Source organism: Mobula birostris, chromosome 3, assembly GCF_030028105.1.
Source record: "Mobula birostris isolate sMobBir1 chromosome 3, sMobBir1.hap1, whole genome shotgun sequence".
Taxonomy (NCBI): domain Eukaryota; kingdom Metazoa; phylum Chordata; class Chondrichthyes; order Myliobatiformes; family Myliobatidae; genus Mobula; species Mobula birostris.
In genome coordinates this window covers 70,071,089-70,083,720 of record NC_092372.1, presented here as the reverse complement: position 1 = coordinate 70,083,720, position 12,632 = coordinate 70,071,089, and the positions used below count along the sequence as shown (strand labels likewise).

The following is a 12,632-nucleotide window of genomic DNA, read 5'->3' as shown; positions in this document are numbered from 1 at the left end:
ATATAATTTTAAAAGCATAATTAATAAGAAGAGGAAGTTATTAATTTACTGCATTGGCAACTTAGTACTTTAAACTTAATTTGCATATTGCTTCTCTAAGCCTCCTCAACATTTTCTTTCTCTTTTAAAAACGTGCAGTAATTTTTGATTTGTCTAGTGAAGGTGATGAACCAAAATCAAACCTTATCTGAATAGAACAAAATGTAAAGCATTTGAATATATTTGGGGATAAAACAGGCGAGGGGCAATTGAAATTCATTTCAGAGACCTGAAAAGTGGGGACAGATTAGAGGAGGACCTTTCACTTACTTAATGGAAAGCAAACAACATGCATGGAAATTGAGAGACTCCCAACCCCCCAACAATAAATTGAAGTTATCCAGCAGTGCTCAGTGGTGGTGGGTCATGAAAACATTGTATTGGGCCATTCATATAATGTTTAGGCACAATACTACGCACAGTTCTGTTCAGTACTATACAGGTCTGCATAAATTGAAGAAATACAGTGGAGATCACTCAGAGTTATCAGGGGAATGAGAAACCGTGGTTATAGGATCAATTGTGACTCACTGGAAAAGGCACTGAAAGAGGAAAGACTTATTCTCTGGACTCAGAAAAAACATGGATGATTTAGACCACGACAGACTGTTTAATCACTTTCAGAATTATGGAAGATAGGACCAAAGTATTTTTTAAAACAACTTGTTTAATCCTGTCTGACATGGTTGAGCCAGAAAACATTTAAAGAGAATGCTTTCAAAAGTAAGCCATGGGTGCAGTATTTCAGTGAACGACTAGTTGGTTTACAGAAAAACTTACAAGAAAGATTGTGATGTTACTAATCTTAATATAAAATTTGATTTTGGTTCATCATCTTCACTAGTGTGCTTGTAAATAAATGTGATGTTTGATCTGTAATTCCCAAGAATCCATCTAAGGTCCCTTCCCCCACCCCCCCCCCCACCCCACAGACAATCTTGTAGTATAATTGATATAACGTTTGCTGTGGTAGTCAACATCATTATGATCATTGAGTTGTATGTCTACCCTACTGCCATATGATGGCACAGGTGATTCCTGATCTGTTTTTATCTAGCAATTTCTGTATGCCTTCTCGTCTTCAGTTTTAACGAAGAGAATACACAGCAAACATCATAAACTTTTCTCTTTCCAGTGGTTTATTTCTTTTGATTTGAAGTCATTTCCATCCACCTTTTCTCTTATGTTTTTGCTACTACTGTTCTGCACATCAACCCACTTCTTGTCTGTTGTATGTCTACCTAATTATTTATGATAATTATTGCTTACTGGTATATTCTACTCTACATAGTACCTTGACCATGACGAAACTTGTTCAGCTGGAATTGCAAGAATGTCGATACGTATGGGGGATATTCGACGTGGAGTCAACCAGGCAATCAAACACCCCAGCAGAATTTTGAAGAAAGACTGTGGTGTTATTCTAGAGAGCATGAAGGTATAATAAGAATTGTGGATAAATTGGTTCTTCAATTTAACTACAGGCACAAGCAAAATTGTGATGATATTGGAGCATTTCAAAAGAACTTGTGGAACTCATGATAGTATGGTTTGGTGGCTAAATTGATGTCTGTAAGGCAATGGGCATGTTGATTTAAACCCAAAATAAAATTATGGATGTCAATAAAAACAAAAAAATTCTGGAAATACGCAAGAGTTCGGGCAGCATCTGCAGAGAAATACTGAGTTAATGTTTCATGTCAGTCATCTTTCAGCAGATCTTTCCAGCATTTTCTGTTTTTATTTCAATTTTCCAGTATTTGCAGTATTTTGCTTCCTGAAAAAGTACTTGCTGTCCAATAAATAATCACTTAATGCCGATGTTCAGTACAACTGGGCTCAAAGTGGCATCGATTCTGGAGTACACAAACATGACTACGCTTTAAACTAGTAGTATTCCAATGTGTGGGGTGTAGCCCTGAATTAATGGCAGTTGGGAGGTAGATTATAGGGTGAGGGAAGAAATAGAGCAGGATTGAACAAGGCAAATGAGACAGTCATGAGAACTGTCTCACTTTTAAAGAAAGGTCTGGATGAAGGCATGTGCACACAAAAACAATGTGTCTGTGTGTGGTGAGACTGTAAGCAGATGTATGCATGTGTTCTAAGTCTACACAGCGCAATCTGGTTTTTAATTGTCTTAAACTTTGCTATTGCTCTGTCCAGACTCTGAGAAGCTAAAAAAAATGTTGTTCTGTCTAGGCCATGTGTACAACAGGCACACATGTTAATGGAAGATGTTGGTGTACAATTTATTTTATGTGGAATCAAATTATCCTAAGCCCCAGGGCTGGTTAAAAAAGGCAATTCTTCTTTTGAATAACAGGATGTGTAGATATATGAGCCATAAAAGTTTATTTTCTAAAAAAAATTGTAAAATATAAAATAAGTTATGTCCTTGGCATAACATTCACAAATTCAGATCTTCCCTTAGAATAAAAAAACAGTTTAAGTCCTTAATTTATGCAAGCAACTTCCAAACTTTAGAACAGAAAGCTTATTTCTCTTTAAGATACTCTTCACACATTTCACTACTGACTATTCACTTAAGAAAAGATTTTATGGATAAGATATCCCATGTATTAGTTTATTTGAAAGGAGAATACATCATGCACATTATGCACTTTTGAAGTTCATAAAATTTCACCCTTTGTGTTATTTTGCACTGTATTGTATAAATTAGATTTATATTAGTGTTTTTGCTTTAAATATGCTGTTGAACTATCCTTTGCATTGAAGTTCAAAAAATGATTTTGCAAATATTTGTTTCCAAAGAGCTCTTTCAATTGACAACAATATTTTGAAAGTTTGGAGCACTTTTGTTCTTTCCAGTTTACCACAGGACACCATTGAGAAATGCTCTATTGTTTTAATAATAAACAGAATGTTATTTTAAGAGAAACATGAGAAAATCTGCAGATGCTGGAAAGCCAAGCAACACACACAGAATGCTGGAGGAACTCAGCAGGCCAGGCAGCATCTGTGGAAAAGAGTAAACTGTCAACATTTTGGGCCGAGACCCTTAATCAAGACTCTGATGTTCTGATGAAGTGTCACAGCCTGAAATGTCGACTGATTACTCTTTTCATTAGACGCTACCTGGCCTGCTGAGTTCCTCCAGCATTTTGTGTGTGTTGCTGTTATTTTAAGAAGCTGTTTTACATGCAAAAGTATAAAGTGGCCACTAAAGTTCCCTGTTAATATTACAGAACTAAATGAAATTGAAATATAAATTGAATAGAAATAAAGAACCATCACATGATTATTTCCATATTGTAAGTTTGTTTTACTTACAGCAATTCTCTGAGGCTGCTCAATTATATGAAAAAGGACAGTACTATGAAAAGGCTGCATCTGTTTACATTCGTTGTAAAAATTGGTAAGGAAGTGGTCACAGATATTGTATGTTATTCTTCACATTAAAAGAAATGCATGGTCTATTATCAACTCAAAAATGTCATAAAAATTGCAGCTGTTTCAGCAAGCTTTTAGCACAGGTTCAAACTTCTTGGTTAAGTCTTTTTCTTATTGTGGGAAAAAAAAATTGAAGTGGGGTGGGTGGTGGTGAAGAGAATAAAATGCTGGACAAACTCAGCTAGTCAAACAGTCATCTGTGAAAGTAATACTAGTTAAGTTTTGAGTCACTGACCATCTATTTTCCATTTGGGGAGAGAATTTCCAATAAAGGTTTTTTTTGTATTGGGAATATTTAGTTGCAGAGCACAACAGCACAGAAACAGGCCCCTCAGGCTGTGTAGTCTCATTCACATACCTACACAAACTTCCCCCTGCATCTGCATCTACCATTTCCAGTAGCAGTTTGTTTCACACCTACACCACCCTCTGAGTAAAGAAGTTCCCCCTCAGATTCTCTTTAAATATTTCACCTTTCACCCTAAACCTATCAACTAGTTCTAGTCCATAAAACCTTAGGACCACATGACATTAGGGCATTCGGTCCATCGAGTCCGCTCCGTCATTCCATCATGGCTGATCTCAACCCCATTCTTCTGCCCTCTCCCTGTAACCTTTGACACCCTGATTAATCAAGAATCTATCAACCTTCGCCTTAAATATACCCAATGAACTACCCTGCACAGCTGTCTGTAGCAATGTATCCGCAAATTCAGCACCTCTATATTGTATAGGTTTCAGTGAGATTCCCGTCATTCTTCTAACTCCAGCAAGTACAGGAACAGTACCATCAAACACTTTGTTAACACTTTTATTCCTCAGATCATTCTCATGAGCCTCCTCTGGACCCTCTCCAATGCCAGCATAGCTTTTCTTAGCTATGGGGCCCAAAACCATTTACAATAGTCCAAGTGCAGTCTGACCAATGCCTCAGCATTACATTCTAACTTTTGTATACTAGTTCTCTCAAAATGAATGCTAACATTGCATTTGCCTACCTTACCACCGACTCAACCTGCAAGTTCACCTTGCACTTCCCTACACTATATTCCATCTGCCACTTTTTTGCCCATTCCCCCAATGTGTCTAAGTCCTTCGGCAGACACCGAGCTTCCTCAACCCTACCTGTCCCTACACCTACCTTTGTATCAGCTGCAAATTTGGCCACAAAGCCAGTAATTCCTTCATCCAAATCACGTGAAAAGAGGTGGTCCCAACTGTGACACCTGCTGCACACTACTAGTCACCGGCAGCCAACTAGAAAACCAGAAAAATTAATTCCCATTCTTTGTCTCCTGCCAGTCAGCCAATGTTATATCCATCCTAGTACCTTTCCTGTAATTCCATGTGTTCTTATATTGTTAAGCAACCTCATATGTGGCACCTTGTGAAAGGCCTTTTGAAGATCCAAGTAAACAACATCCACTGACTCTCCTTTGTCTGTCCTGCTTGTTATTTTCTCAAAGAATTGCAACAGATTTGTCAAGTAAGATTTCTCCTTAAAGAAATGATGCTGACTTTGGCCTATTTTGTCATGTGCTTCCAAGTATCCTGAAACCTCATCCTTAATAGTAGACTCCAGCATCTTTCCAACCACTGAAGCCTGTAATTTCCTTTCTTCTGCCTCCCTCCCTTCTTAAGGAATGGAGTGACATTTGCAATGTTCCAGTCCTCCAGAACCATTCCAGAATCTAGTAATTCTAGAAAGATCATTATTTATTCATCCACAATCTCTTCAGCTACCTCTCTTGGAACCCTGGGGTGCAGTCCATCTGGTCCAGGTGACTTTAGACTTTCCAGCTTCCCAAACACCTTCTCCTTCGTAATGGCAATGACACGCTCATATTTCTGGCACTCTGACTGATGCAAAATATTTATTAAGTTTGTCAGCCATTTCTTTGTCCCCTATTACTACCTCTCCAGCATCATTTTCCAGCAGTTCAATGTCCAGTCTCACCTCTCTTTTACTCTCTAAATATCTGAATAAACTTTTAGTATCCTGTTTTATATTACTGGCTAGCATTCCTTCATATTTCAACTTTTCTCTCAATATGGCTTTTTAATTGCCTTCTGTTGGTTTTTCAAAGCTTCTGAATCCTCTGCCTTCCCACTAATTATTGCAATATTACCTGCCCTCTCTTTTGCTTTTATGCATTCTTTGACTTTCCTCGTCAGCCACAGTTGCCTCATCCTCCCTTTAGAATAGTTCTCATTTTTGGGATCTATCTTTTTTGCGCCTTCTGAATTTTCCCCTCATAAACATTAGCCAGTGCTCTTCTGCTGTCATCCCTTCTAGTGTCCCCTTTCAGTCAACTTTGACCAGCTCCTTATTCATGCCTCTGTAATTCTCTTTACTCCCTTGTAGTACTGATACATCCGATTTTAGCTTCTCCTTCTTGTATTGCAGGGTGAATTCTATCATATTACGATTACTGTCTCCTGAGGATTCCTTTACCTTAAGCTTCCTAATCAAATCTGGGTCATTACATAACACACAATTCAGAATTGCTGTTCCCCTAGTGAGCTCAACCACAAGCTGCTCTAGAAAGCCATCTTGTAGGCATTCTGCAAATTCCCTTTCTTGGGATTCAGCACCAACTGATTTTCCCAATCTGTCTGCATATTGAAATTTTTAATGATTATCATAACATTGCTCTTTTCACATGCTTTTTTCTATCTTCTGTTGTAATTTGTAGCCCACATCCTGGCTACTGTTCAGAGGCTTTTGTACAACTCCCATCAGGATCTTTTTACTCTAACCATTTCTTAACTCTATTCACAAAGATTTTACATCTTCCAATCCTATGTCACCTCTTTCTAAGGATTCGATTTGATTTTTTACCATCCCACCCCCTCTGCATACCTGCCTATCTTTTCGATACAATGTGTATTTTTGGATGTTAAGCTTCCAAGTATGATTATCTTTCAGCCATGACTCAGAGATGCCCACAACATTATACCTGCCAACCTCTAATTGTGCTACAAGATCACCTACCTTATTCCCTATACTGTGTGCATTCAGTCCTGTATTCATCACCCTTTTTGATTTTGACCCCATGTTACAATTTAATGCATCCCACTGACTGCAATTTTGCACTATCAACTGCCTGTCCTTCCTCACATTCTCACTACACACTGCATCTAGTGTATACCAACTGCCCTATCCTTAACTGTATTATTCTGGGTCCCATCCCCCTGCCAAATTAGTTTAAACTGTCCCCCACAGCTCGAGCAAACCTGCCCAGTAGGATATTGGTCCACCTCATGTTTGGGTGTAACTTGTCCTTTTCGTACAGGTCATACATTCCCCAGAAGAGATCTTAATAATCCAGAAATCTGAAATCTTACTCCCTGCACCAATTCTTCAGCCATGCATTCATTTGCCATATCATCCTTTTCTTACCTGCACTAGCATGTGGCTCAGGCAGCAATCCAGAGATACTACCCTGGAGATCCTGTTTTTCAGCTTTCTGCCTCACTCCCTATATTCTCTCTTCAGGACCTCCTTTTTCCTACCTATGTCATTGGTACCAATATATACCACGACATCTGGCTGCTCACCTTCACCCTTTAGAATCCTGTGGACCCAATCCAAGACATCCCTGATCCTGGTACCTGGAAGGCAATATACCATTTAGATATCTCTCTCACATCCATAGAATCTGCTTCCTGCTCCTCTAACTGTGGAATCCCCTATCACTACTACACTCCTCGACAGTTGGTAGAGGAACTCTGCAAGTAGATAGAGATGCAAGCTATGGGGGATTGGGAAGTTAGGAAGGGTTGGAGCTTAGTTGAAAAGGAAATTAGCTATTTAGGTGAATGCTTGTAGGAGTTGGGACACAATAAGCTGCAGGGGAGAGGTACACACAACATGGATGGGCTGGATTTATTTATTGGCTTCTGAAATAGACTGCAGTTTGCAGACTAAATACAATCATTTTTTAAAAATCTATTACATTATTTCACTATTGACCGTGTTACTTCAGTAAGACATTTTGATTTATTTTTAAACCCAGGGCAAAAGTTGGTGAACTTCTCCCTCATGTGACATCTCCTAAGATACACTTGCAGTATGCAAAAGCTAAAGAAGCTGATGGCAGGTACTGTTATGTGCAACTGAAATAGAACTGTAATAGGTAACCTGCAGTGAGAAGCACGTACGCTGATAATAAAAGTTACTTTGAATTTTGAAAGAACACAAATTTCAAAGTTCATATATTTGGGTATAAAGGTTCATTTCAATTTGTTTGCCTTTTCTTCCTATTCCTTAATACCATTGACTAACAAAAAATATATTAATACCTTGAGAACTTGAATTGACCAGCACCTATTGCCTGTCGAGGAAGTAAAGTTCCATATTTTAAGTGTTCTTACAGTTTAACTGGTAAATAGCCTTGTCCAATGTAAATACGTCTCCTGTTGTGTGGAATGCCAAAATATTGGAGTTGGAAAAGACAATATTGTTGCATTTAACATCAGATCCCTCTGTAAGTTTCAGCACATTACTTAGCATGTAGACGATGGGCTATGCAGCCTCCTCTGTGGCGCAAATTTCTATGATTCCCAATCTCCACTTTCTTAGTCAAGCTTCTTAAAACTACCTTCTTAATACAATTGACTGATGTGTCCTAATGAGCAATTTACATTTTAATATAAAGTACTGTTTAAATGATTTAATAATGCTAATTTAACATATCCAAATTCTGATTAAATTTTAATGTGAGCTGTTAATTAATGGAATAATCTGCTGATATCCAGGTTGTTCCACCATTCCATGAACGGTTAGAAATACTATGTAAATATTTAGTTTGTACTCAATTACAGTACATTATGACTGTAGCCAAGCTGTCTAATTATATCACCACTTATTTCATTCTGATATATGGTATTCTGAATTCTGAACCTCAAAATTAGTACTTTATAGCAGGTGGTAAGATCATATTTCAAAAATCTTCCCAAGTCGTTTCAAACTTATCCAACTGCAGATTCAGAATGGGCTGAGCAGGAATTGAGTTACTAAACGGTCATGGGTTGGTTGTTGAAACCTTCAGGGAATAGTGTGCCTCTATTTCAGCAAGTTTTCTAGGTCATGTGTCCCCAGTTGCAGGAAGCCCTCTGGGTTAAAGAGAGAACGGCAGTATCCATCAACAGAAGAAATTCTGCAGATGCTTGAAATCCAAAGCAACACACACAAAATGTTGGAGGAACTCAGCAGGTCAGGCTGCATCCATGGAAATCAATAAACAGTTGATGTTTCAGGTAGAGACCCTTCTTCAGGACTGGAGTAGCCGTACTTAGTATCGATATCCATACTCTGGATATGGCTTCCTTTCTACCCCTCCCCACAATTCAAAAAGCTTGCACTGTAAACTCTCTTATCTATTTTTGATATCATGGGAATAATAATTATTGTATAGAACTAGTGTTAAATAGTTTAATACCTACTCTTCACTGCCAAGACTATGTTGTATTTTGGGAATTTATAATTGAACGACATTCTTGTGCACTTTTAGATATAAAGAAGCTGCAACAGCTTATGAAAATGCCAAAGACTGGGACAATGTAATTCGAATTCAGTTGGATCATCTCAGTAATCCAGAAGAAGCTGTTCGTATCATCCGTGAAACCCAGTCAATTGATGGAGCCAAAATGGTAGCTAGGTATGGCATCTGATTTAATTAACTAAAATTACCTACATATGTACAAATTTTGGACTAGTGTGACCTGATAAAGAGATAAAATAAAAAAGTTTAGTCACTGCATACAAAATCGCTTTGTTTCTGTAGAAACAATAAGGTCTTTGAGGATATGGACTCTAGCAGTATTGCTAAGCTTGGCTATCCAGTCTCAGCAACTTGATGGAATAAAGGTACATTTGTATTGTATGGTCAGAAATGTCATCCTTTAAAAGTCAGATGGTTTGACAAGACTCTGTGTCCACCTCCCTAGTCAACTATAAAAAAAAAGTCAAAGCATTGTACAAATTTTTCAGCTTTCTTTGTCTGGATTCTTCGTTGCATCAACCTATGCAAAATAGATAAATTAATTCTTTAGTTTATTTAATGGGAACATTCTCAGAATGCAAGCGATATAATGTAAATACTAACTAATCTATTTCTGATTGCTCTTTCAATTGTTAACCAATTGTACATTGTACTGTATTAACTTTAGAACTTTGATCTTAAATTAACAAAAACTTAAGCTTGTTTAAAAAATTAGCTTGCTCATTAGTGTTATACACAAGGCACTGGTTCTTATAAAGAGAGTTTTCAAGATCTTGGCATCAACACTTCTTTGTGCAATTAGCTCCTTTATTTCCTCACTTGGAGACCACAGTCAGTTCAGATTGGCAACAACATCTCCTCCGCAATCTCCATCAGCATAGTGCACCTCAAGGCTGTGTGCTTACTCTACTCTACTCGATTTACACTTATGACTGTGTGGCTAAGTACAGTTTCAACACCATATTCAAGTTTGCTGACAACACCACTGCCATAGGCTGAGTCAAAGGTGGTGATGTATCAGCATATAGGAGGGAGACTGAAAATCTGGCTGAGTGGTGACACAACAACAACTTACTAGGTTTTTTTTTACTTAATGTCAGCAAGACCAAAGAGCTAATTATTCACTTCAGAAGGAGGAAGCTGGAGGTCCATGAGCCAGACTTCATCGGAAGTTCAGAGGTGGAGAGGATTAACAACTTTACGTTCCTCAGTGTCACTATTTCGGACAACCGCAGAAAGCACGGCAGTGATTCTACTTTCTTAGAAGTTTGCAGAGATTCACCATGACATCTAAAACTTTACAAACTTCTATAGATGTGTGGAGAGAGTATATTGACTGGCTGCATCACAACCTCGTATGAAAACACTAATGCCCTTGAATAGAAAATTCTACAAAAAGTAGTGGATACGGCTCAGCCCATCACGGATAAAACTCTCCCCACCATTGAGCACATCTACATGGAGCATTGTCACAGGAAAGCAGCATCCATCATCAGGGACTCCCACCATCCAGAACATGTTTTCTTCTCACTTCTGCCATCAGAAAGGTACAGGAGCATCTGGGCTCACACCATCAGGGTTCATGAACAGTTATTACCCCTCAACCATCAGGCTCTTGAACCAAAGGGGATAACTTTATTCAAACTTCACTTGCCTCATCATTGAAATGTTCCCACAACCTATGGACACACCTTCAAGGACTCCTCATCTTATGTTCCAATACTTACTGCTTATTTATATTTTTTTTCTGTCTTTGTATTTGCAGTTTGTTGACTTTTGCACACTGGTTGAATGCTTAAATTGGTGCAGTTAAATTATTCAATTATGGATTTATTGACTATGCCTGCGAGAATATGAATCTGAGTTGTATATGGTGACATATATGTACTTCGATAATAAATTTACTTTGAACTTTTGTTTTAGGTTCTTCCTGCATCTTGGTGATTATGGCTCTGCCATCCAGTTCCTGGTGATGTCTAAATGTAATGACGAAGCCTTTCGCCTTGCACAGCAACATAATCAGATGGAAGTTTATGCAGACATCATTGGTAAGCCTATATTTGGGAGAAAGCTGTACCAACTGCTGGCAATGGGAATTGTATAGATACTGTAGGTACTTGATGGTTGACATCAACAAGGTGTGCCCAGGGCCTGTTTCTGTGCTGTTTGATTCTGATATGTTGGAATATTCTTTCTTCACATATACTCGCAGACCTACCAAGCTGTTTTTGTTTTTGATTTCAGATGTCCAGTCGTCACAGTATTTTACCTTTGTGTCTTGTCCTGACCGCATTTGAATCAAGCTCTTAAGTTTTGTCAGACGTTCATTTACACACACCTACTGAAAGCTATTCAAGTTCCTTTCACATTTATTTTCAATCTACTCTTACTTAATAGCATTGATAAGCTTAAGGATTGGTATTTTACTGGATAAATTGTATTTCAAAACAAGGTAGGGCTGTTGATCAGAATGCTTACCCAATACTAACTGGTCTGAGGCACAGATTAACTATACATGACACACTAAATAATACTTTATACTATAACAAAGAATTTTTATTTTCCCCCTTTTTTTATTTTCGCCATCTTTTGGTTTTCTACCAGCTGTTTATCCTCCAGTTTTATTACAACCTTTACCTATGGGTTACTGAATTGTTTCAAGAAATGGTTGTTCTGGTGCTTAGTAGTTTCATCCAGGATCTCCAACAACGTTTTTCCTGGGTAAAGAATTCTTATTGCAGAGAACCTGACTCTGGTTTCCATGCCTCTCTCTCTCCACCTTGGCTGAAGTTGTTCCCAAGTGATCCACGCAGTGTAGACATGCCAAATAGTTTTCTTTTTCTTGAAAGATGTAATTATTTTTTAAACTAAAAGAATTTACTGCAGTTTGGAAGGTTAAATAGTTTGTTTAGATTCCAATGTGTAATGTTATATATCCTCTCCTGTAGGTCCTGATGCCAATAATGAAGACTATCAGAGTATTGCATTGTATTTTGAAGGTGAAAAGAAACAATTCCTTGCTGGAAAATTCTTCATGCTTTGTGGTCAGTATGCACGAGTAAGTACACAAAAGTTTGTTCTGCTTTCTCTTCCTTGACCAGATTTGAGATGGCTATTACCGAAATGGGTAAGAGAGGAGAAATCGGATAAAAGATATATAAAAAATTATAAGAAAAGCATAGATAGGATAGATAGATGGAGTCTTTTTAACAAGATCAAAAAGGCACTGGTTGAAGTTTACAGGCAGGATATTTAAAGGGGCATTTGAGGGGAATTTCTTGCTAGAATAGTGGAATCAGATACAATCATTACATTTAAGAGATTTAGAAATGCAATTGAATAGGTGAGGCATAAGACAATACAGTCCTAATGTGGAGAACAGGTTTCGCAAAGATGGCAAAAACATGGGCATGAACAAAGTGGGCCAAAGGACCTCTAACTGTAATGAACAACTTTATCATTAGAAAAGCAGCCTTGAATGCTGGATTCTAATTAAATTAATAAAGTACAAATCTCAATCTGTGCAATTGAAAATCATTCCAAACCACTGAAGGATGAATGACAAATATTTCAGTGTTCAAGAATACGGGAAATAAATGTGGATCAGATCAGCATGTCTCAGTTGTGTTAAAATCTGAATGCGCAAATCAGTATGAATCTAGAAAGCTCGAG

The 12,632-nt window shown here is 37.8% G+C and overlaps 1 protein-coding gene across 2 annotated transcripts in view; it reads left to right on the top strand.

The window, feature by feature from the left end:
• Positions 1-12,632, top strand: part of wdr19 (WD repeat domain 19) — a 142,539-nt gene that overhangs the window by 81,654 nt on the left and 48,253 nt on the right. For both annotated transcript variants that reach the window (XM_072252856.1, XM_072252855.1), the window contains exons 22-27: positions 1,331-1,477; positions 3,336-3,418; positions 7,473-7,556; positions 8,970-9,116; positions 10,884-11,008; positions 11,909-12,018. In XM_072252856.1, coding sequence (XP_072108957.1) covers positions 1,331-1,477; positions 3,336-3,418; positions 7,473-7,556; positions 8,970-9,116; positions 10,884-11,008; positions 11,909-12,018 — 696 coding nt within the window. The remainder of the gene's footprint in view (positions 1-1,330; positions 1,478-3,335; positions 3,419-7,472; positions 7,557-8,969; positions 9,117-10,883; positions 11,009-11,908; positions 12,019-12,632) is intronic.